Source organism: Odocoileus virginianus, chromosome 33 (genome assembly GCF_023699985.2).
Source record: "Odocoileus virginianus isolate 20LAN1187 ecotype Illinois chromosome 33, Ovbor_1.2, whole genome shotgun sequence".
Taxonomy (NCBI): domain Eukaryota; kingdom Metazoa; phylum Chordata; class Mammalia; order Artiodactyla; family Cervidae; genus Odocoileus; species Odocoileus virginianus.
The window spans coordinates 13831915-13853375 of NC_069706.1; the positions used below are offsets into that span (position 1 = coordinate 13831915).

The 21461-nt window shown below is 47.0% G+C and overlaps 1 protein-coding gene across 2 annotated transcripts in view; it reads left to right on the top strand.

The window, feature by feature from the left end:
• The window catches only part of ABCC1 (ATP binding cassette subfamily C member 1 (ABCC1 blood group)), a 145156-nt gene that overhangs the window by 33642 nt on the left and 90053 nt on the right, over positions 1–21461 (top strand). For both annotated transcript variants that reach the window (XM_070460911.1, XM_070460913.1), the window contains exons 2-5: positions 13330–13506; positions 16334–16459; positions 19013–19150; positions 20303–20428. In XM_070460911.1, the coding sequence (XP_070317012.1) occupies positions 13330–13506; positions 16334–16459; positions 19013–19150; positions 20303–20428 (567 nt within the window). The remainder of the gene's footprint in view (positions 1–13329; positions 13507–16333; positions 16460–19012; positions 19151–20302; positions 20429–21461) is intronic.

Consider the following 21461-nt stretch of genomic DNA (forward strand, 5'->3'; position numbering starts at 1 on the left):
GCAGTGGAAACCTGATGGTTGTAAGTTATTGAGACAGTTGAATGGGAAAACGGATGCTCAGGCCCCGGGGAGCAGCATGTTCCTGGTAGGTCCTTGTTACTCGACAGCAGCAGAGTGACTCCGCTCCCTGATGCTCGTGATGCTGAGCAGCAGCCCAAGTTCGCAGTCACAGCCCCCGCCTGTTGTCTTGCCCATCCTCCTCTCGGCAGCTTCCGTCCTGTCCTGAGGTCGGCCACCTGGGTCCTAGGCAGGGCTGTTTCTGTTGTCCCCTCAGACCCAAACAACGACAGCAACACCTCAAGCCCCGGCCAAGTGTCTATGAAGCTGTGTCGGCCAGGCCGGGCTGTTGGGGTAGCGCCACAGAGACCCTGGGCTCTAGCCGGGGGAGGGGGGGGGCAAGTGGTACCCGGGCACTCCTGGGACAAGCAGAGCTGAGCTGAAAGGGCCGGTCAGCATCCCAGCAGATGGTGTGAGGTCTTGCCTGAAGCTGGCCGGACTGTGATGGCTTCTGAATCTGACCCAGCTAAGGGGAGCGATGGTGTCCCTGGGCATCCATAGAATGTTTGGGATGGACCAGAATAAACCCGAGGGCGTGGTAGGCAGAATGGTGGCTTCCCCACAGATGGCTATAACAAATCCCCTGAACCTGTGACTGTTACGGTTATGTGGCCAAAGGAATGAAGATGGAACTAGGGTTGCTCATCAGTTAACCTTGAAAATATACCATCGTCTTGGGTTATCTGGGCAGGCCCAGGGTAATCACCAGGGTCCTTTATTATAAAGTGGAAGAGGGAGATGGAAGAGAGAACCAGAGAGATGGCAGCGTGAGGAGGATGTGACCTGACGCTGCTGACTTTGAAGGAGGAGGAATGGGCTGTCAGCAAGGAATGTGGGCGGCTTCTAGGAGCTGTAAAAGGCAAGGGAATGGATCCTCCCTGAGAGTCTGCAGAAGGAATTCAGGTCTGACAGCACCTTGACTTTAGCCTGCTCAGACCCATTTCAGATTTCTGACTTCTAGAACTATGGGATGGAAAAAAAAAATCAGTGTTGTTTTAAACCATGATGTTTATGGTATAGATAATTTGCATCAGCAGTTGTAGGAAGCTATTATAGGTAATTGGTTCTGAACTTGGTGGTGTTTGGGTACGTTCACATCTTCTTCTTGGCCCAGATACCCTGTGGGTAAAGGCATGTGCTCCAGAGAATCCTGTTAAAATTCTTACATTGCCCATCACTAGGAGTCGTCAGGGATGGGGCGACTCAGTAGTCAAGCTTTCTAGGTTTGAGCCCCAGCCTCATCCCTTACAAACTGTGTGATCTCAGGCAAATTATTTAAATTCTCTGTGTCACAGTTTTCTCTTTTACCAAATCGGGGTCAAAACAGAACCTCCCTTCTGTGTGATCGTTAAGAATAAATGAGTTTATTCACATGAAGTGCATGGAAGCAATGCCTGGCATATAGTTAGTGTTCAGTTAAAGCTAGGTGGTATTATTATCAATACATTGTCATATTGAGTGTAATGCTATAAACTTCATTTATTTTTATTACTGATGTAAGAATTAAGGTTAGTGACAATAACTCTTTATCAAGTGTTAATATATGACACTGACCCCTGGACCCATAGCTATACAAGATAAGTATTCTTAGCCATCCTATCTTTTTGCCTTTTCATACTGTTCATGGGGTTCTCAAGGCAAGAATACTGAACTGGTTTGCGATTCCCTTCTCCAGTGGACCACGTTTTGTCAGAACGCTCCGCCATGACCCGTCTGTTGTAGGTGGCCCTGCTGGCTCATGGTTTCATTGAATTAGACAAGGCTGTGGTCCATGTGATCAATTTGATTAGTTTTCTGTGATTGTGTTTTTCATTTTGTCTGCCCTCTGATGGATAAGGATAAGAGGCTTATGGAAGCTTCCTGATGGGAGAGACTGACTGAGGGGGAAACTCAGATACAAACTGGGAAAAGAGTGCCTCAGGGCTGTATATTGTTACCCTGCTTATACATATATGTATATATGTATATATATGTATATACTTATATGCAGAGTACATCATGTGAAATGCCAGGTTGGATGAAGCACAAGCTGGAGTCAAGATTGGTGAGGGAAATATCAGTAACCTCAGATATGCAGATACCACCACCCTTATGGCAAAAAGCGAAGAAGAACTAAAGAGCCTTTTGATGAAAGTGAAAGAAGAGAGTGAAAATGTTGGCTTAAAACTCAACATTCAGAAAACTAAGATCATGGCATCTGGTCCCATCACTTCATGGCAAATAGATGGGGAAACAATGAAAACAGTGAAATACTTTATTTTGGGGGGCTCCAAAATCACTGTAGATGGTGACTGCAGCCATGAAATTAAAAGATGCTTGCTCCTTGGAAGAAAAACTATTACCAATCTAGATAGCATTTTAAAAAGCAGAGACATTACCTTTGCCAACAACGGTCCATCTAGTCAAAGCTATGGTTTTTCCAGCAGTCATGTATGGATGTGAGAATTGGACTATAAAGAAAGTTGAGCACTGAAGAACTGATGCTTTCGAGCTCTGGTGTTGGAGAAGACTCTTGAGAGTCCCTTGGACTGCAAGGAGATCCAAGCAGTCAATGCTAAAGGAAATCAGTCCTGAATATTCATTGGAAGGACTGATGCTTAAACTCCAATCCTTTGGCCACCTGATGCGAAGAGCTGACTCATTGAAAAAGACCCTGATGCTGGGAAAGATTGAAGGAGAGAGGAGAAAGGGACGACAGAGGATGAGGTGGTTGGATGGCATCACCGACTCGATGGACATGAGTTTGAGTAAACTCCGGGAGTTGGTGATGGACAGGGAAGCCTGGTGTGCTGCAGTCCATGGGGTCACAAAGAGTCGGACACGACTGAGTGACTGAACTGAACCGATTCTTAGCCATAGTCATAAATGAGGCTTAGAGAAGTTAAATAACTTGTCTAAGGTCACACAGCAAACAGAGAAGAAAATTGGACGTGTAAGAAAAGGGACAAGGGGACAGATAGTTTTGAGGGGAGGGGAGGAGGGGTGATGAGAAAAGAGAATAGGAAGAAAAGTGAATTCCAAAGTTTCAGCTGAAGAGCTTATAAATAGTAATAATCAATATTTATTAGGGCTTTTTATGATTCCCTGTGAAGGAGATGATAGTACCTCCATTTTGCTGGTGGGCTTTTTGAGCCTGAGAGAAGAACAGCAACCTACCCAGCAGTATGCTACTAGTAATGGTGTACCTGAGGCCTAAATTCACTTGTGTCAAATTCTGAATTGTATTGTTGAATAAAAGTTGACGCAGTGGATCAGAACTTCTTCTACTAGGATGATTTGTGTTGTAGGAGAGTAAATTTATTTCAAACTTGTGTAAAAGTTGAATTTATTGGAGAGATTTGCTGGGAGGATGCGCTACAGGTGAAGCTTGATCCAGCAGCCCACAAAACACCAAGCTCTAGTTTCTTTCATCTCTGCCTTTCATGACATCAGCTTCATTTTCACACATGCCTTCGTGGTGCCACCCCTTCCCCCTACTCCCAACTCTTGGTGCTTTCCTTATAAATGGCTGTTGTTCAGTTGCTCAGTCTTGTCCGACTCTTTGTGACCCCATGGACTGCAGCACGCTCGGCTTCCTGTCCTTCACCACCTCCCGGAGCTTGCTCAAACTCATGTCCATTGAGTCAGTGATGGCTCAATATAAAATGGCTAAGACGCCTGTAAACCCCATATCCTCACTCTGTATCACTGGGGACAAGGGAGCATGTGTCCTTGCAGTGATTGGATTGATTTGGACCACATTCTGGAGCTGCTGATTAGCAGACTCATTCCCTGGAGCTTTGCCCTAAGCATGTGGCTGACCAAAGGATTTGTGTAAGAACAAGAGCTCTGGCTGTCATCAAAAAAGGGAAAATATGTGTGGGCCTTGGACAGCTGATATCCACTGCAGCTTGACTTTTGGGAAAGTGTCTTATCTTGCCTCAGTTTCCTTATCTGTGCAGTGGGGATAACAGCAGTGCTACTTCTCCTGAGGGCTGAGTGATGAGCATGGTCCATCGTGCTCAGAACATGCTGGCTTTGAGTGAGGTGAGAGTACCACGTGACAGCACACAATAGAAGTTTTATGAACTCCCAAAGTTTGTGGGCCAAGCAGGCTTGGACCGTGTTCCACAGACCCTTGAATTTCAGTGCTGGGGAGAGAGGGACATAAAAGGGTGACGAAGGTGTCTTGCGAAGAAAAGCCTCAGTTGCGGGGATCTAGGGTGCCCTTTCTTTCGCTAAGATTTTCTTGGACCAGAGCCCTGGAAATGCAGAGCCTGGGCCAGTGCTGATGTGCGTGTTCTAGACCGCGTCTCCTGTCACCGAACTCTGTTTCCCAGCGGTGGAGCTGACTGTGGCTCAGATCATGAACTCCTTATTGCCAAATTCAGATTTAAATTAAAGAAGGTAGGGAAAACCACTAGACCATTCAGGTATGACCTAAATAAAATCTCTTATGATTATACAGTGGAAGTGACAAATAGATTCGAGGGATTAGGTCTGATAAGAGTGCCTGAAGAACTATGGACAGATGTTCCTGACATTGTACAGGAGGCAGAGATCAAGATCCATCCCCAAGAAAAAGAAATGCAAAGAGGCAAAATGGTTGAGGAGGCCTTGCAAATAGCTGGGAAAGCAAGAGAAGCTAAAGGCAAAGGAGAAAAGGAAAGATATACCCATTTGAATGCAGAGTTCCTAAGAATAGCAAGGAGAGATAAGAAAGCCTTCCACAGTGATCAGATGCAAAGAAATAGAGGAAAACAATAGAATGGGAAAGACTAGAGATCTCTTCAAGAAAATTAAGGTACCAAGGGAATGTTTCATGCAAAGATGGGCTCAATAAAGGACAGAAATGGTATGGACCTAACAGAAGCAGAAGATATTAAGAAGAGGTGGCAAGAATACACAGAAGAACTGTACAAAAATATCTTAATGACCCAGATAACCACAATAGTGTGATCGCTCACCTAGAGCCAGATATCCTGGATTTCAAAGTCAAGTGGGCCTTAGGAAGCATCACTATGAACAAAGCTAATGGAGGTGATGGAATTCCAGTTGAACTATTTCAAGTCCTAAAAGATGATGATGTGAAAGTGCTGCACTCAATATGCCGGCAAATTTGGAAAACTCAGCAGTGACCACAGGACTGGAAAAGGTCAGTTTTCCTTCCAATCCCTAAGAAAGGCAATCCCAAAGAATACTCAAACTACCGCACAATTGCACTCATCTCACACGCTAGCAAAATAATGCCCCAAATTCTGCAAGCTAGGCTTTAATAGTACATAAACCGTGAGCTTCCAGATGTTCAAGCTGGATTTAGAAAAGGCAGAGGATCCAGAGATCGAATTGCCAACATCCATTGGATCAGAAAAGCAAAAGAGCTCCAGAAAAACATCTATTTCTGCTTTATTGACTATGCCAAAGCCTTTGACTGTGTGATGACAAAAAAACTATGCAAAATTCTTCAAGAGATGGGAATATCGGATCACCTTACTTGCCTCCTGAGAAATCTGTATGCAGGTCAAGAAGTAACAGAACTGGACATGGAACAACAGACTGGTTCCAAATTGGGGAAGGAGTACATCAAGGCTGTATATTGTCATCCTGCTTATTTAACTTATATGCAGAGTATATTATCTGCATGAGAAATGCCTGGCTGGATGAAGCACAAGCTGGAATTGAGATTGCCGGGAGAAATATCAATAACCTCAGATACACATGGCAGAAAGCAAAGAACTAAAGAGCCTCTTGTTGAAAGTCAAAGAGGAGAGTGAAAAAGCTGGCTTAAAACTCAACGTTCAGAAAACTAAGATCATGGCATCCAGTCCCATCACTTCATGGCCAGTAGATGGGGAAACAATGGAAACAGTGAGAGACTTTATGTTTTTGGGCTCCAAAATCACTGCAGATCGTGACTGCAGCCATGACGTTAAAAGATGCTTGCTCCTTGGAAGAAACACTATAACCAACCTAGATAGCATATTAAAAAGCAGAGACATTACTTTGCCAACAAAGGTCCATCTAGTCAAAGCTATGACTTTTCCAGTAGTCATATATGGATGTGAGAGTTGGACTATAAAGAAAGGTAAGTGCCGAAGAATTGATGCTTTTGAGCTGTGGTGTTGGAGAAGACTCTTGAGAGTCCCTTGGATTGCAAGATCCAACCAGTCCATCCTAAAGGTAATCAATCCTGAATATTCTTTGGAAGGACTGATGCTGAAGCTGAAACTCCAGTCCTTTGGCCACCTGATGAGAAGAACTGGCTCATTGGAAAAGACCCTGATGCTGGGAAAGATTGAAGGTGGGAGGAGAAGGGGACGACAGAGGATGAGATGGTTGGATGGCATCACTGACTCTATGGCCATGAGTGAGCAAGCTCTGGGAATTGGTGATGTACAGGGAAGCCTGGTGTGCTGCAGTCCATGGGGTCACAGAGAGTCAGACCCATCTGAGCGACTGAACTGAACTGCTGGAAGCTCAGCAGAATCGGGGCAGTGTTCCAACCAGCTTGATTTCTGGAACTCCCTGTGTGAGGAAGCAGAAACCCTGGGGAGGAAGGCTAGGGTTAGCTGTCATCTCTGGGATTGGGGGCAGCAAGTAGTTGGTAGTCTCCATGAATCCTCCTTCCTTAAGCCTTTTAATGGCCCTGAGCATTCCCTGTTTCCCCCAGAAACCCTCAGTAGAGGGGACCCCACTGCCTGTCTCCAGGAGTTATCAAGGGCACAGGGGCAGGGATCAGTTCCCTTGGACAGTTGTTGTCACTAAATCTTGTCTGACTCTTTCTTGACCCCATGGGCTATAGCCCTCTAGGCTCCTCTGTCCATGGGATTTCCCAGGCAGGAATGCTAGAGTGGGTTGCCATTTCCTTCTCCAGGGGATCTTCCCCACCCAGGGATTGAGCCCTGGCCTCCTGCATTGGGAGGCGGATTCTTTCCCACTGAACCACCAGGGAAGCCCCCTTTGGACAAAGGATTCATCAGAGACCTGGTCAGTGAACACACCAGAGGTCCCTGACCTTGTTATATCACCACTGTGACAGTTGTGGTCAGGGCCACTACTGGGGGGTACTTGTCGCCATGGGGGTGGTGCAAGTTCAAGGTCACAGTCAGATTTCCTCTTCTCAAGCCCCTCTTCCTTCCGCCTCTGCCCTCTCCATCAGGGCTGGCCATCTGGCACTGAGGAGGAAGCTGCCTTCTGAAGAATAAACCCCTTCCTTTGCTAAGCGTTTCTCCGACCTCTCCTTCCCGGAGTTCTGTGTCCTCAGATGCTCCCAGGTTTCCGCTTGCTCACTTCCGAACTTGAACTTTTTTTTGTCCTTGAGGCTTCCTAATGCTCGGTCGCACTGAAGGTAGTGGTGGTGGTTATTATTAATTAATGGTCTGTAGCTAATAGCCACCACTTACTATCTCTAGACCATGCCAGCTAGTGCAAAGCACAGTCCCATATGATAGTTCTTCCAGGCGTGCGTGTTTGGCTTGGCCACGCTGGTACGAGGATGGAGGCTTGGAGACATTAAGTGACCCGCCCAGATGCAAGTGCAGTCAGCGCCTGACTTCATCCGCATCCATCCGACCAGAAAGCCTGGGTCATAGTCAAGTTCTACCTGGATGGATTGTTTTCTGAAAAACAAAGTAGGAAATAATGCTGGGGAGGGGAGGCATGGTTTGGGTCATTTGTTTACTCAGTCACCCCTGGTGGGTGAGGAGGAGAAGAGTCAGAAGTCCTGGCAGGACAGAGGTACTGATGGACGCGTATGTCATCCTTGCAGTGTGGGGGGCGCTGTTCTCATAGTTTGGGGAGTGAGGCTGCTTTTTTTTAAAAATAACTTTGTTTATTTATTTATTTTGACTATGCTGGGTCTTTGTTGCTGGTTTTCTCCAGCTGCAGTGAGCGGGGCCCACTCCCAGTTGCAGTGCATGGACTTCTCATTGCGGTGGCTTCTCCTGTTGCAGAGCCACGGGCTGTAGGCACGCGGGCTTCAGGACTTGCGGTTCCCCGGCTCCTAGAGCTCAGGCGCAGTAATTGTGGTGCACGGGCGTTAGTTGCATCCCAGCCTGCGTGATCTTCCTGGATCGGGGATCGAACCTGTGTCTCCTGTATTTCAGGTGGATTCTTTACCACTGAGCCGCCAGGGAAGCCCAGGAGAATGGCTTCTTAAAGGAGGTGTCTCTGAGTTGGATTTTGAAGGATGAGTAGGAGTTTGTTACTATGGAAAGGCAGGAAGAGCATCTAGCAAGACATATCCCAAAGCACCATTCAATGGACCAGCAATTGGGGAATGCATTAAAGGCAGGGACCACAGGCCTTCCTAAATCTCTAGTTCCTTGAGTAGTGCCTGACACAGGTTTGATATAAATGCTCCTTTGAACTACCAAGCTGACACATTGGGAAATGGGGCGGGAGAAATCGTAGAAGAAACAGATGGATCTTGAATGTGGATGTGAAAGGACTCATGAAGCAAGCAAGAATTGACTCCGAAAGGTGACCGGAAGCTATTGGAGGTTGTTACCCAGGGGAGATGGGCGTTCAGATCTGTCCCATTTAATAATGCATAGGTATTTAAGCCCATGGTTTTTCCTCTAAGGAGAAGAAACTGACTGCTTTTAAACACACAAAGTGGCAAAATCTTCAGTTTCATTCATCATTAAGCAGAAAGGAAGTTAAACTACAGGGAGATATTTTCCACTATCAGATTGGCAGGGATCAAAAGCTTATAATATACTATAGTTTGGGAAGCAATTACCCTGGTACCTTGTGTGGTTCAGAATAAACTGATGGTACCCATTGGATTGAGCGACTGTTTAAATTTTAAATGCATACACCCTTTGATCCAGCAGGTCCACATCTAGAAAGTTATCTTACAAATATGCTTGCTTTGTGTGAAATGAGGCACTTCCTAGATTTATTCACTGCTTCATTGTAAGAGCAGCCCAGTGCCCCATTAGCTGATTATATAAGGTCAAGCCCATCCATACGATGAAAGACGAACAGCTGGAGCAGAGGATGAGGAAGTGTGCAAAGTAGAATAATCTCTCAAATCTGTTATGAAGAGATGAAAGGAAGGTACAGCACAGGGTATGGAGTATGTTTCTCTCCATTTGATTATAGAAGATGCATATTTATTTTTGTTATGGATGCATAAAATGTTTCGTGGAAGGATGCACAAGAAATGGATGGTGTCGCCTCTAGAGAGAGGGACCAGTTTGCCAGTTTGGGATGAGGAGGGGAAGTTGGCTTGTCACTTCTACCCTTTGTTCAAATGAAATGAAGTGGAACTAGCAAGAATAAAGCAGATCTCTGGCACTGACAGAGATCAGTTTCTAATATTAAGGGGGAAAAAGTAAGGTGCCAAACAGGTATGTATTATGGCACCTTCGGGGGAAACAAAGTAGATAAACTATATTTAGAAGACTAACAATATATTGTTAGCAATATAGTAGTTTTGCCTGTGGGGTAGGAGGGGAGAGCTTTGAGTTCAGGGAGCAAGACTTATTTTTCACAGTGTACCATTTTGGGTAGTTGGGGAAAGTTTAGCAAATAAATGTGTTACCTATTAAAAGTAAATTAATACGAAGAGAGGCCAAGTGGACACATAGGGAAATGGAGCAGGAGAAATTGTAGAAGAAACAGATGGATGAATGCCTGGGTGGACAGGTGGGTGGATGGATGCATGAATCAGTGGGTGGGTAGGTGGGTGGGTGGGTCATTGGATGGGTGGGTCATTGGATGGGTACATGGGTAGAGGAGGTGGGTGGATGGATAGACAGGTAGATGGATGGATGACTTGGTGCCTGGATGGGTGGGTGGGTGGATGGAAGGGTTCAAAGATGAGTGGATAATTATATCTGTGGATGCATGTATAGATGTATAAGATAGAAAATTTATTTGGCTGTGGTGGGGAGGACTAGGTGAGGCCCCGAGGGTGTGGAGGCAGGGTGTGGCTAGCAAGCTACTGCAGCAGTCCAGTCAAGGAATAATCAGGGCAAGGATCAGATGATTTGAAATGTCTCATATATGAACCAAGCTTCTTATATACATAGAGAAGTGAAGTGAAAGTCTCTCAGTTGTGTCCAACTCTTTGTGATGCCATGGACTTAGTCCATGGAATTCTCCAGGCCAGAATACTGGAGTGGGTAGCCTTTCCCTTCTCCAGGGGATCTTCCCAACCCAGGGATTGAACCCAGGTCTTCCACATTGCAGGCGGATTCTTTACCAGCTGAGCCACAAGGGAAGCCCTTCCCACAAGGGAAGTTATATACATAACTCTATATTAAGTTTCGGTATTGTTTTCTTAGTACAAAGGCAAATTCCTTTGGAATGAGTTTTTTCTGGCCAGAATCTGCTTTATATATGGTATAAAGCATCACCATCATCTTAAGAATTTTAGGTGTGAAATCAATTAAAATAATTAGTCTTTGATATAAACTACTCCTCTCCATGATCAGATAAATAATTTCCAAGGCTGTCTTCCAAGTGGCCAAGTCTACAGAGTCATGAACTTTGTCCTTTTTAGGGTTTCTTTGTGTCTAGAAGTTTCCTAGCTAAATTCCTTTGTGTTGACCTTTTAAAGTTTATTTTTCAATAATTCCTTGTTCTTGCTTCTGGAAAAATAACCATTTATATCATAGAATAATTATACCTCTGAAGAACAAGTTTGGGTACTTACTTAATAGTAGATCTTTCTCTCTCTGTTTTTAAAGTCAAATCTTTTCTTCTTCTTCCTTTTTTTCCTCTTTAATCATCTTAACCATTTTTAAACCTAGATAGTGTATTAAAAAGGAGAGACATCACTTTTCTGACAAAGGTCTGTATAGTCAAAGCTGTGGTTTTTCCAGTTGTCATGTATGGGTGTGAGAGTTGGACCATCAAGAAGGCTGAATGCTGAAGAATTGATGCTTTTGAACTGTGATGCTGGAGATGACGCTTGAGAGTCCCTTGGACAGCAGGGAGATCAAACCAATCAATCCCAAAGGAAATCAACCCTGAATATTCATTGGCAGGACTGATGCTAAAGCTGAAGCTCCAATATTTTGACCCACTGATGGGAAAAGCCTACTCATTGGAAAAGACCCTGATGCTGGGAAAGATTGAGGACAGGAAGAGAAGGGTGTGGCAGAGGATGAGATGGTTGAATGGCGTCATTGACTCAGTGGACATGAGTTTGAGCAAACTCCGGGAGATAGTGAAGGACAGGGAAGCCTGGCATGCTGCAGTCCATGGGGTTGCAAAGAGTCGAACACGACTGAGCGACTGAACAGCAGCAACCATTTTTAAGTGTACATCTCAGTAGCGTTACGTATGCTTGGCTGGTACACATCTAGGTCTCTATAAAGCTCAGAACATATATTTTGATTGATTATCACGTGTAAAATGGTCTACTTGTTCCCGTTACTTTTTATTCTATAACATTCTTTGATGTGGCTTTAAAGCTTTCGTGGAGTTTTAAGAATCCAGGTTCCTTGGAGATCCTTGGTGGTCTCTCTTAATCTGATTCTGGGAAGGCTGTTGGCATCAGAGGTGTCTGGAGAGCACCCATCCAGCGGTGGGGAGACAGTGCTGTGGGGAGGGGGCTGCATGGGGACTGGCCGGCTGGACCGCATGAACCTTACCCAAAGACTGGCTCCTCCCTGCTGCTGCTGCTGCTAAGTCACTTCAGTCGTGTCTGACTCTGTGCGACCCCATAGACGGCAGCCCACCAGGCTCCCCTGTCCCTGGGATTCTCCAGGCAAGAACACTGGAGTGGTTGCCATTTCCTTCTCCAGTGCATGAAAGTGAAAAGTGAAAGTGAAGTTGCTCAGTCATGTCCGACTCTTCGAGACCCCATGGACTGACTGCAGCCTACCAGGCTCCTCGGTCCATGGGGTTTTCCAGGCAAGAGTACTGGAGTGGGGTGCCATTGCCTTCTCCTGGCTTCTCCCTAGTTCCTCCTAATGGTTGTGAAGCGGGAATCCGGGCCCAGGGCTGCCAGACTTTCTGGTTTTTTATTTTTTAAAGAGACACTGGAAATCCAATTTTTATATGAAATGTCCTCATTTTTAAGTGTTGGCAGCTAAAGTAAGAATTTTTTTTTTTTTAAGGCATGTTTAAAATACCAGTGGTAACAGGAGATCATCTCTGTGGGCCTTATCAGCCTGGGAGTCACCTGTTTCAGACCTCTAATTTTATCCTGCCTAATTATGGTAGAGATAGGAAATTGAAACCCCTGGACAGGGTAATACCTTTCCCCAAAGTCATATAACAGTTCAGTGGTCAGATCAGGGCTTGAATTAAAATTTCCATTACAGAAGTCTGAAAGCTGGTTGAAATTTTTTTCTTGGGCGGATATACCTGCTCTATTTATGTATGTGTTTATCTTTTCACCTATTTGGCGTTGTCTCTTGTGAAATACAGGTGGCTTCTTAAAAAGATAAAAGTAAAATAGATTTGTTGAGCCTGGATAGCTTTGTGGTTAAATGCAGGAACTCCAGAATTGAATTGCCTGGGTCTGAGTCAGGCGCCAGGTCTTACCAAATAATGGGGTAGGTACTGTGAGATACTGGGCGAATCACTGAACCGCTCTGTGCTGTAGTTTTCCCTTCTAAGAAAGAAATGATGAAGTGATTATAGAATTAAAGGACATAGTACATACAAAGAACTTAGAATAGGGCCTCGAACTCAGAAGTGCAGTTTGGGTATTATCTATAGTGGTGGTGCTGTTGGTGGTCATGCTGCTGATGGTGGTGCTGATGCCAGTGACAAAGATGGTGGTGCTGATGATGGTGGATGATGGCGATGCTGATGCCAGTGACAAAGATGGTGGAGCTGATGATGACTGCTATAGTGCTGCTGATGGTGCTGATGAAAGTGATCATGATGTGATCACTATCATGTGATCACTGATGCATTGGTACAGTGATATGGGGATCATAGGGATGATAAAGAAGAATGAAAGCTCTTAATTCACAGGATTGTGAAGTAGGCATGATTTATGATTGTGATTAAAGGATGAGTCGATTTATAGGAGAATACCCTTTAGGATTCCTTTAAGTGGTGGTCTCCATCTTTTGTACGATAATGAAACCTGTGCATTATTGTCTCAGGAACTTATCTGTGAGGTAAGGTGAGACATAACCTTCATTTGTCATTCTTTGTTTGAAGTCTTTCTGGCTACTGATCTTTCCAGTTTGCCTGTTCTGCCTGGGAGGACATCATAGTTCTTAAACCCCACAGCAGGTAGTTTTGAACTCTCCGCAGGCCCCTGGTCCACTCTCTTGGGGGCATCCTGTTTACCTGCGCCTGTGTTTGTGTCTGCAGGAGTGGAATGTCACGTGGAACACCAGCAACCCCGACTTCACCAAGTGCTTTCAGAACACCGTCCTCGTGTGGGTGCCTTGCTCTTACCTCTGGGTCTGCTTCCCCTTCTACTTCCTCTATCTCTCCCACCATGACCGGGGCTATATTCAGATGACACATCTCAACAAAGCCAAGACTGTAAGTCTCGTGGGGTTTTATCGTGATGTGCGTATTGGGGGGTGGGGTGTGTGCTGGGCGGAGAGGACTGAGTGTGAAAACTGACATGTTGCTTCTGCTTAACTGACCCTGAGCTGCCTTTTACTAAGGCACAGAATAATAATGTGGTGAATAAAGCCTGGGGCTCTGAATTCAGACGTGGGCACTGCCACTTATTAGCTATATGACCTTGAGCAAATTTCTTTCTCCCTTCCAGTTTTATTGAGATATAATTGACAGACAGCACTGTATTAAGTTTAAGTGTACAGCACAGTGATTTGACTTACATAGGTCATGAAATGATTATCTTAGTAAATTTCATGAACATCCACCATCTCATATAGATACAAAATTAAAGAAATGAGAAAACTTTTTTTTTTAAGAATTTTTTTTCCTTGAACAAATTTCTTAACCTCCCCAAGCTTCAGTTTCCCCATGATTACAGTGGGGGTGATAGAATCTATCTCACGAGATTATATGGAGGTCTTCCTCCCTGACCAAGGATGTCTTTTTAATTAAAAAAAAATTTTTTTTATCTTGAAATAGTTTCAAACTGCAGAAAAGTTGCAAGGGATATTAAGTACTCTCTCAGCCCTGAATACCCATTATTTATAGTCACCGATTTTTAACATTCTGCCACATTTAACATTTTAACATCCTCTTACTCTCTTTTGCTCTCTCCATATACACATAGTATTTTTTTTCTGAATTATTTGAGAAAAACTAGCATCCACCATGCCTCTTTGCCCCTTCTTCAGTGTATCTTTTCTCAAAACAAGGATAGTCTGTTATGTAACAACAGTATAATTAAATGTAGGAAATTTAACGTGGACACAATACTTAAAAAAAAAAAAAAAAACTACTATGTATATTCCACTTTTGTCACTTGTCCCAATACTGTCCTTTCTAGCATCCCCTCCTCCTTCCCCCAACTCTGGGTCATGCATTGCACTTAGTCAGACTGTTTCTTTATTTTTCTGTTATTTTGGAAGAACTTTTCACCATTTTTTGTTTGTTTATGATGCTGGCATATTTGGAGAACATGGGCCAGTTAATTTAGAGTCAGTTCCTCAACTTGGGCTCTTGGGACCGTGTTTTCTCACGGTTTGATTCAGTAATGCCTGTTTGGCTAGAGAACTACAAAAGGGCCATGAGGTCCCTCTCTGGGTTACATCTAAGGCCACGTGGTGTCCATCTGCCCCTCATTGATGGACTTAATTTTGGTCATCCGGTCAGCAAGTCTGTTTCTCCACTATACAGGTGCTGGTATGCCCCTTGTAAGAATGAGCTTTCTGGGGGAGATACATGAAGGACATGTATATATCCTGTATATGTGTGTGTATATATGTGTGTATGTGTGTGTGTGTGCATTCCACTTTCTCCTCTTAGCGTGTGTCTCTGTCCTTTATTAAAGCCCCATTTCCCGAGATTTATTTCCATTAGCCCTTGGCAAACAGGTAAATGTGAATGATTTTACCGAAGCTGTCCCCTTGCCTGTGATACCATTGCTCAGACCACATTCCAAGCCCATCTCACCATGCTGTCTGCTCCCCTGTCTTCAGCTGGATCTGGTGTCTTCCTTGTAGACCTCTGGCAGCAGTGTGTACTTTTCATGGAGAGCAGCATCTCCCTTTAACGTGTAAACCAGAGGACTTCCCTGGTGGTCCAGTGGCTAAGACTCCACGCTTCCAGGGCAGGGGGCCCTGAGCTCAATCCCTTTGGGGAACTAGATCCCCCATGCCACAACTAAGACCAGGCACAGCCAAAGAAATAAAAATATTTTTAAAAAAACTGTAAGATTTTGCCTGTGCCTTGCTGAAAAGCACTCTAGTAACTTCTCATTGTAGGGAGTAAAACCTGGATGTCCTCTCAGTGGCCCAGCTTGATCTGGCTCCAGGCTCCTCTTAAGCCACCTCCTGTCACACCCACGGCTCATGCCACAGCAGGCATGAACCTGCTGAACACACTTCTGCCTCAGGACCTTTGCACTTGCTGTGCCCTCTGCCCTAATTGTTCTCTCCCTCAAGTAGTCACTGTTGGCTCTTCACCTGATGGGAGCGGCCTTCTCTGACCACCCCATCTTACCTGTTTTATTTCTTCTCCCTGATGGCTCAGAAGGTAAAGAATCTGCCTGCAAGGCAGGAGACCCGTGTTCGATCCCTGGGTTGGGAAGATCCCCTGGAGAAAGGCATGGCTACCTACTCCAGTATTCTTGTCTGGAGATTTCCATAGACAGAGGAACCCGGGGGCGGGCGGCTACAGTCCATGGTTTCATAGTCAGGCACCACTTTCACGTTTCATGCCACTCATTCCTTTCTCGCGTTATACTGTGTATTTTTCCGTTTGTTTCTTGCTTGTTGCATCCACTGGAATCACAGCTCCGTGAAGGCCATGACTTCTGGTCTGTTTTATTCACCATTCTATCCTTCACATCTGTGGCCCATAGTAGGCCCCCAGTAAATTTTGTTTGGCTTAATATTGTTGGATGAATGGCCATCGTGTGAGGGCCCCCATGTAGGCCTTGGATGTCGATAAGTCAGAGACCTGAGTCTTCAGGTGCTGGGGAGAATAGTGACAGACAGAGTCATAGCTGGGGTGCGGAGGAGACACAGACCATCATGGGACAGTGCGGATGCTGGCTCACCCTGCCTAGGACTTGACTGGGTCCCAGAGGATGTATACTGTGTCTGAAGACCACAGGTGATGGTTTAGGGGGTAGCCGGTTCCCCCAAGGCTGAGCTTTTGGCAGGGGTGCTGGGGGCAGTTCCAGGGCTGTCCATTGTAAGATGTGCATGTACTTCTCTTCCAGGCCTTGGGATTTTTGCTATGGATCGTCTGCTGGGCAGACCTCTTCTACTCTTTCTGGGAAAGAAGTGTGGGCAAGCTCCTGGCCCCAGTGTTCCTGGTCAGCCCAACCCTCTTGGGCGTCACCATGGTAAGTAGAGGCTGCCATTTGGAAATGAGAAGATCATGCAGTAGAAATACGGCTGTCTTGGGTGAATTTGGTTTGGTCTTGTTGGGAGGAGGGACAAAAGGATGATGGAACTAAGGCCTAAAGAATGAGAGGGATGTTAAAGTTGAAGGGGCCGGGGACAGGGAGGATCCAGTGGACAGACCAGCGCGTGCAAATGTCCTGGGGTCAGAACGAGGGAGATTGAGAGTTGGCTTGTGTGGCTGGGGCAGAGGCAGTGAGGAGGGGCGCAGGGGAGCTGGAAGGACAGGGGGCTGTCTCTGAAGGACCTTGAGCTTCAGGGTTAGCGGGTTTTGTCTTATTTTTCAGTCCCAGAGTTGGGTTCCAAACCTTTTCTGCGCCACACACCCCTTTCTTCTTTGCCAGTCTGGTCTCAGAATAATGTTCTTAAAATCATAAAACACATAGGCTTGTGGAGGAAACCCGTCACACACACATATGTATATGTATGAAGATCGTAATGAGGTCCGTTTGTGTTTTTACTTGAGGTTTATTTTACGTAGGGTAAAATTCACTCTTTTTCCTTGAACAGCTGATGAGTTTTGATAAACCAGTACAGTCAGGTGAGCGCCATGTCCACAGTGGAGATACACAACACAACAATTCATAACCCCCGAAAGTCCCCTGGTGCTGCCCCTGCCCTCCCCACCCCCCCACTGCTATGTCTTCTGCCCCTGTGACTTTGCCTTTTCCAGAAAATTATGTGAATGGAACCATGCAGGCTGGAGCAGTTGGGAGTCTGACTTCTCAGCCCCTGCTCTTCCAAAGACCTTTATTTTTTTTTTTTTTCCCCACAATTGCTCAGTCTGTTTGATTGTATGGACTATATGGATTCTTCAGTTGCAGGACATTTGGGCTGGGAAACCAGTTATTATTGTTTTTTTTTTTTTCCTATTTATTTTTATTCATTGGAGGCTAGTTACTAGGCAACCAGTTATCTTTGATCACATTTTGCAAAAGAGTAAACAGGAAAAACATATGTGCTTCTTTGTTAGCGCATCTCAAATCAGGGTCCACCAGCAGGTGTGATACCTCCTTAATATCCAAACAGTGATCCAGCGTACATGATAGTTGGAGGAGATGCCTCTCACTTTTTGTTTTCGGGTGTGACTTCTAGTGGTGACAGAGCCCCGGGCGCTGCTGATGCCATTGTGCTCTGTTGCTTTCAGTTGTCATTGGTGGTGCTGAGGAGGGAAAGCGAAGCCATGATTGTTTCCCATCCGAGTTCATGGACCTCCTGGGTTCTATCCAGAGCCTGTCCATGGACCCTGGGTTAAAACCCTTCACCTGAAAGGGAAAGGTGTGGCATGGCAGGCTGTGCTTCTTTAAGAGCTGAGCGTGGTGAGCATGGGCTGTGAGCAGGAGTGGAAGCTGGGAGGCCGGCAGGGGCCCAGGAGCACCTGGGTCAGGGGGCTGGAGGCTGAGACCAGGGTGAGCGGTGGGTGAACTGGGGGTGGCCTTGGTGGCAGATGGAGAGATGCAGGGAGGGAGGGAGGCGAGAGGACCAGAGAGGACAGATGAGGACAGACAGCCAGGTTTCTGGCAGCTGGGGGCCGAGGGGCAGTGCCCTGGGTGCCTGTAGCTCCCTGGGAATCCGGTTTGTGACCGTGACCAGCATTGGGGTCTGCCTTCAGAGGGCCATCTGAGGAAGGGTGGGGGCATCTCCTTCTTTCAAGGAAAAGTGGTTTCATTATTCTTTCTCCTCAATCACTAAGTCACATGTAAAACAGAAGCCATAGCTCAGGGTACCAGGAATGAATCCCCCCACCACCGCCATTCTAATCAAGTTCCCTGAAGACAACTATGTATCTGTCTGTAGCAGGTTAAGTAAGTTTCCTGATCTGCAAACTGGTGCTCGGAACAGGTTGTACTGAGTCAGTGCAGGTGAGTGCATCCTGGGAGGCGGAGGAAAGAGAGGCTCAGTAAAGGAGAGCAGGTACCACTGCTGCCCGAGCCAGACGAGCTCACTGCATCAGGGCTGAACTTCCTTCTCTAAATCAGCGGTTGGCCCGCAGCCTGTTTTTGTAAATAAAGTTTTACTGGCAGGCGACCACATCCACTCTTCCCTGTCTCATATGAGGCTGCTTTCATGCTACAGTGCAGATTGGAGTGGTTGTGAAAGAAACTCCATGGCCCACAGATCCTAAAATATTTACTCTCTGGTCCTTTAAGAAAAAGCTTGCCGATCTCTGTGCTAAACTGAGCTCCCCACCCCCCGCACCCCCCCCCCCAATTTTCCAACCCATCCTGGATCTTGTTAAATTCTCATGGCTTTCGAGATGAATGCTGCTGTCACCTCCATTTTGCAGATGAGGCAGCGGAGGCTTAGAGAGTTCTGGTGACATGCCCAGGGTCACCAGTGAGGCGAGAGCAGAGCTGGGACTGGAGCCAGCTCCTGCCCAGGCCATTCTGCTACCCCCTGTCCTGGGGGCAGCCCTCCTCTGGGCCCCAGACTGGGCTGGCCGTGGGCACCCGACCTTCTCCTGACAACTCTTGTTGCATGCTTCTCTCTTCCAGCTGCTTGCTACCTTTTTAATTCAGATCGAGAGAAGGAGAGGAGTCCAGTCCTCAGGGATCATGCTGACTTTCTGGCTGATAGCCCTACTGTGTGCCCTTGTCATCCTGAGATCCAAAATCATGACTGCCTTAAAAGAGGTAAGTGACCTCGTTCCATGTCTTCCTTCAGCAGTGCCCGGGAGATGCCTGTTCCTTCTGACTCGTGTGGAAACCATGCATTTCCTTGGGAACCAGAGAATGGCTCCTATGTGGGTCGGGCTTCTTCCCTGGGGATTTCCCCCCTCCATGCTACTTTGTTCTAGAAGCTTCTTTCCTCAAAGCCCCATTTGTCTGTGTCACTGTAGGGGCAGGAGCAGCAGGCAGATTCACACCACACTTTGAGCCTCTGTCAGTGGTGACAGCCGAGCAGGTTCGCTCTCCGTGTGTTTCGCCGGGAATGCAGCCGCATGGGGAGTGGTGTTTGCAGGGCGACTGTCCCCAGGGGCCCTGGGCTGGTTCCCACGTTGCGTTGGTGCCACTCTGGCTGGGAAGTGGCGCTTGTTGCTGCTCCTAGGAGTTGTGAAGAGCGGGTCCTCTCAGACTGTCCCACTGTTCCCTGCCACCTTCGGGCTAATCGGAAGCTGGCATCAGGCAAAGCAAGGAGGGGTGACCAAATGTTTATTGAGCGCCTGCAGTGTACATTTCAGGCGGTCTTTAGTAGTGATGGCCGCTGCCACTTGTTGAGTTCGTGTTTTCAGGGTGCTAGGCTGGGGACGGAGTCTTTTTCGTGAATCTTACTGCCGTCTCATAGTCACCCTGGCAGGGTGTCTCAGCCTCAGCAGGGATTGGCGTCTGGGGCCTGAGTCCTCCTTTTGTTTTGGGGGAGGGCTGTCCTGTGCTTTGCAGGATGTTTAGGGGCCATGCCCATGGCCCTCCCACCCCTGAACAGAAATATCTCCAGAAACTGCCAGATGTTCACTGGGAGGCAGAGTCGCCCCTCCTGTTGAGAGGAGGAGGGGTCTGTTTGTAGGTGGGGAAACTGAGGCACAGAGCGGTTAAGTAAGCTGATCAAGCCCTACGGCCATGGCCAGTGTGAGCTGAGCCAGGCCTTGAAGGTAGGTCTGATCCACTCCGAAGCCTGGAGCTCCTCCCCAGGTCAGCTGCCCTGACCAGGCAGGGTGGACCACACCATGATGTAAACAGCTGTCTTCTGTTCTCTCGCAGGGGAGATAACCCGGGAGATAACCCAGCCCCTGCAGCTGCTTCCAGAAAGTGATCTTTTCTCCTTCTCCTCCTTCCCCTCCTGTGCAGGATGCCCAAGTTGATGTCTTTCGTGACGTCACCTTCTACATTTACTTTAGCCTCGTGCTGATCCAGCTCGTGTTGTCCTGCTTCTCGGACCGCTCGCCCCTGTTCTCCGAAACCGTCAACGACCCCGTAAGTGTGATCACAGATGAGCGCAGAGACACACGTGTGTGCATGTGGGTGTGTGCAGAAGACACAGTATAGCTCACATTGATAGGAGCCGGTATCGTCCATCTGGGAACTCATTCTGTCTTCCCCAAACACTCAGCCATAGGTAACGTCTTCCTCCCCGCTTTACCGATGGAAAAACCAAGCCACAGACGTGGCTGGAGGGTACTTAAGGAGGGTGTCCCATTCATAGTCGTAAACAGCTGTGTCTTCCAGCCCGTTTGGTGGGCAGAGTGGTTTTAGACAGTACGAATGAACATTTAAATATCGGGAAATTCCACAGGCGTTCTTAACTGTCCTGGTTTTCTAGAAAAGGGTTCTGGCAGCATCAATGCAAGCGGTCGGCCAGCGCTGAGGCACGTGGCCCTGGTTTCCTGCCGCAGTCCTCACTGTTCCCTGGTGTGTTAGACAGTCTTGCTTCTCTCACCTGGCCCCTGGAGGATCTGAGTTTGAGACCCTTGGTCTCCTCCATCAGTTCGAGGAAAATCCTGCTCGTGCAGAAGGGTATCAGTGGGCAGGGTGGGGGTGGCCGCTCTTCTGCTGGTAGGAGGAAAGGGAACATGGCTGTTTATCACCCTGATCCTTCTCCTTTCTTCCTCCCCGCTTCCCTCCATCCTGTTTTCCTTCCTTCTCCCCCGTACTCCCTTCTTCCATCCAGGCCGAGTGCTGGGCTCTGATGGGGCACAGGGCTATAGCTGTGAATAAAGCAGAATTCTTGCCACTCGGAGCTCACGTTTTCATGTGCAGGGACACAAACAGTAACCCAGGACCCAAGTATATATCCTACCTAGAGTTTTTTAAAGCTCTAAAGAAAAACTCAAAGAAAGGGGGAGATGATGGTTGGGGGTGTGTGTGTGGTTTTGATAAAAGCAATCAGGAAAGCCCACCTCACCCCATCCCCCCAGGAAACCTCACTGGAGCAAAGACCTGAAGGAGCGAGGCAGGCAGGCAGGTTCCCAGAGGGAGAGGTTTCAGGCAGAAGGGTCGTGAGTGCAAA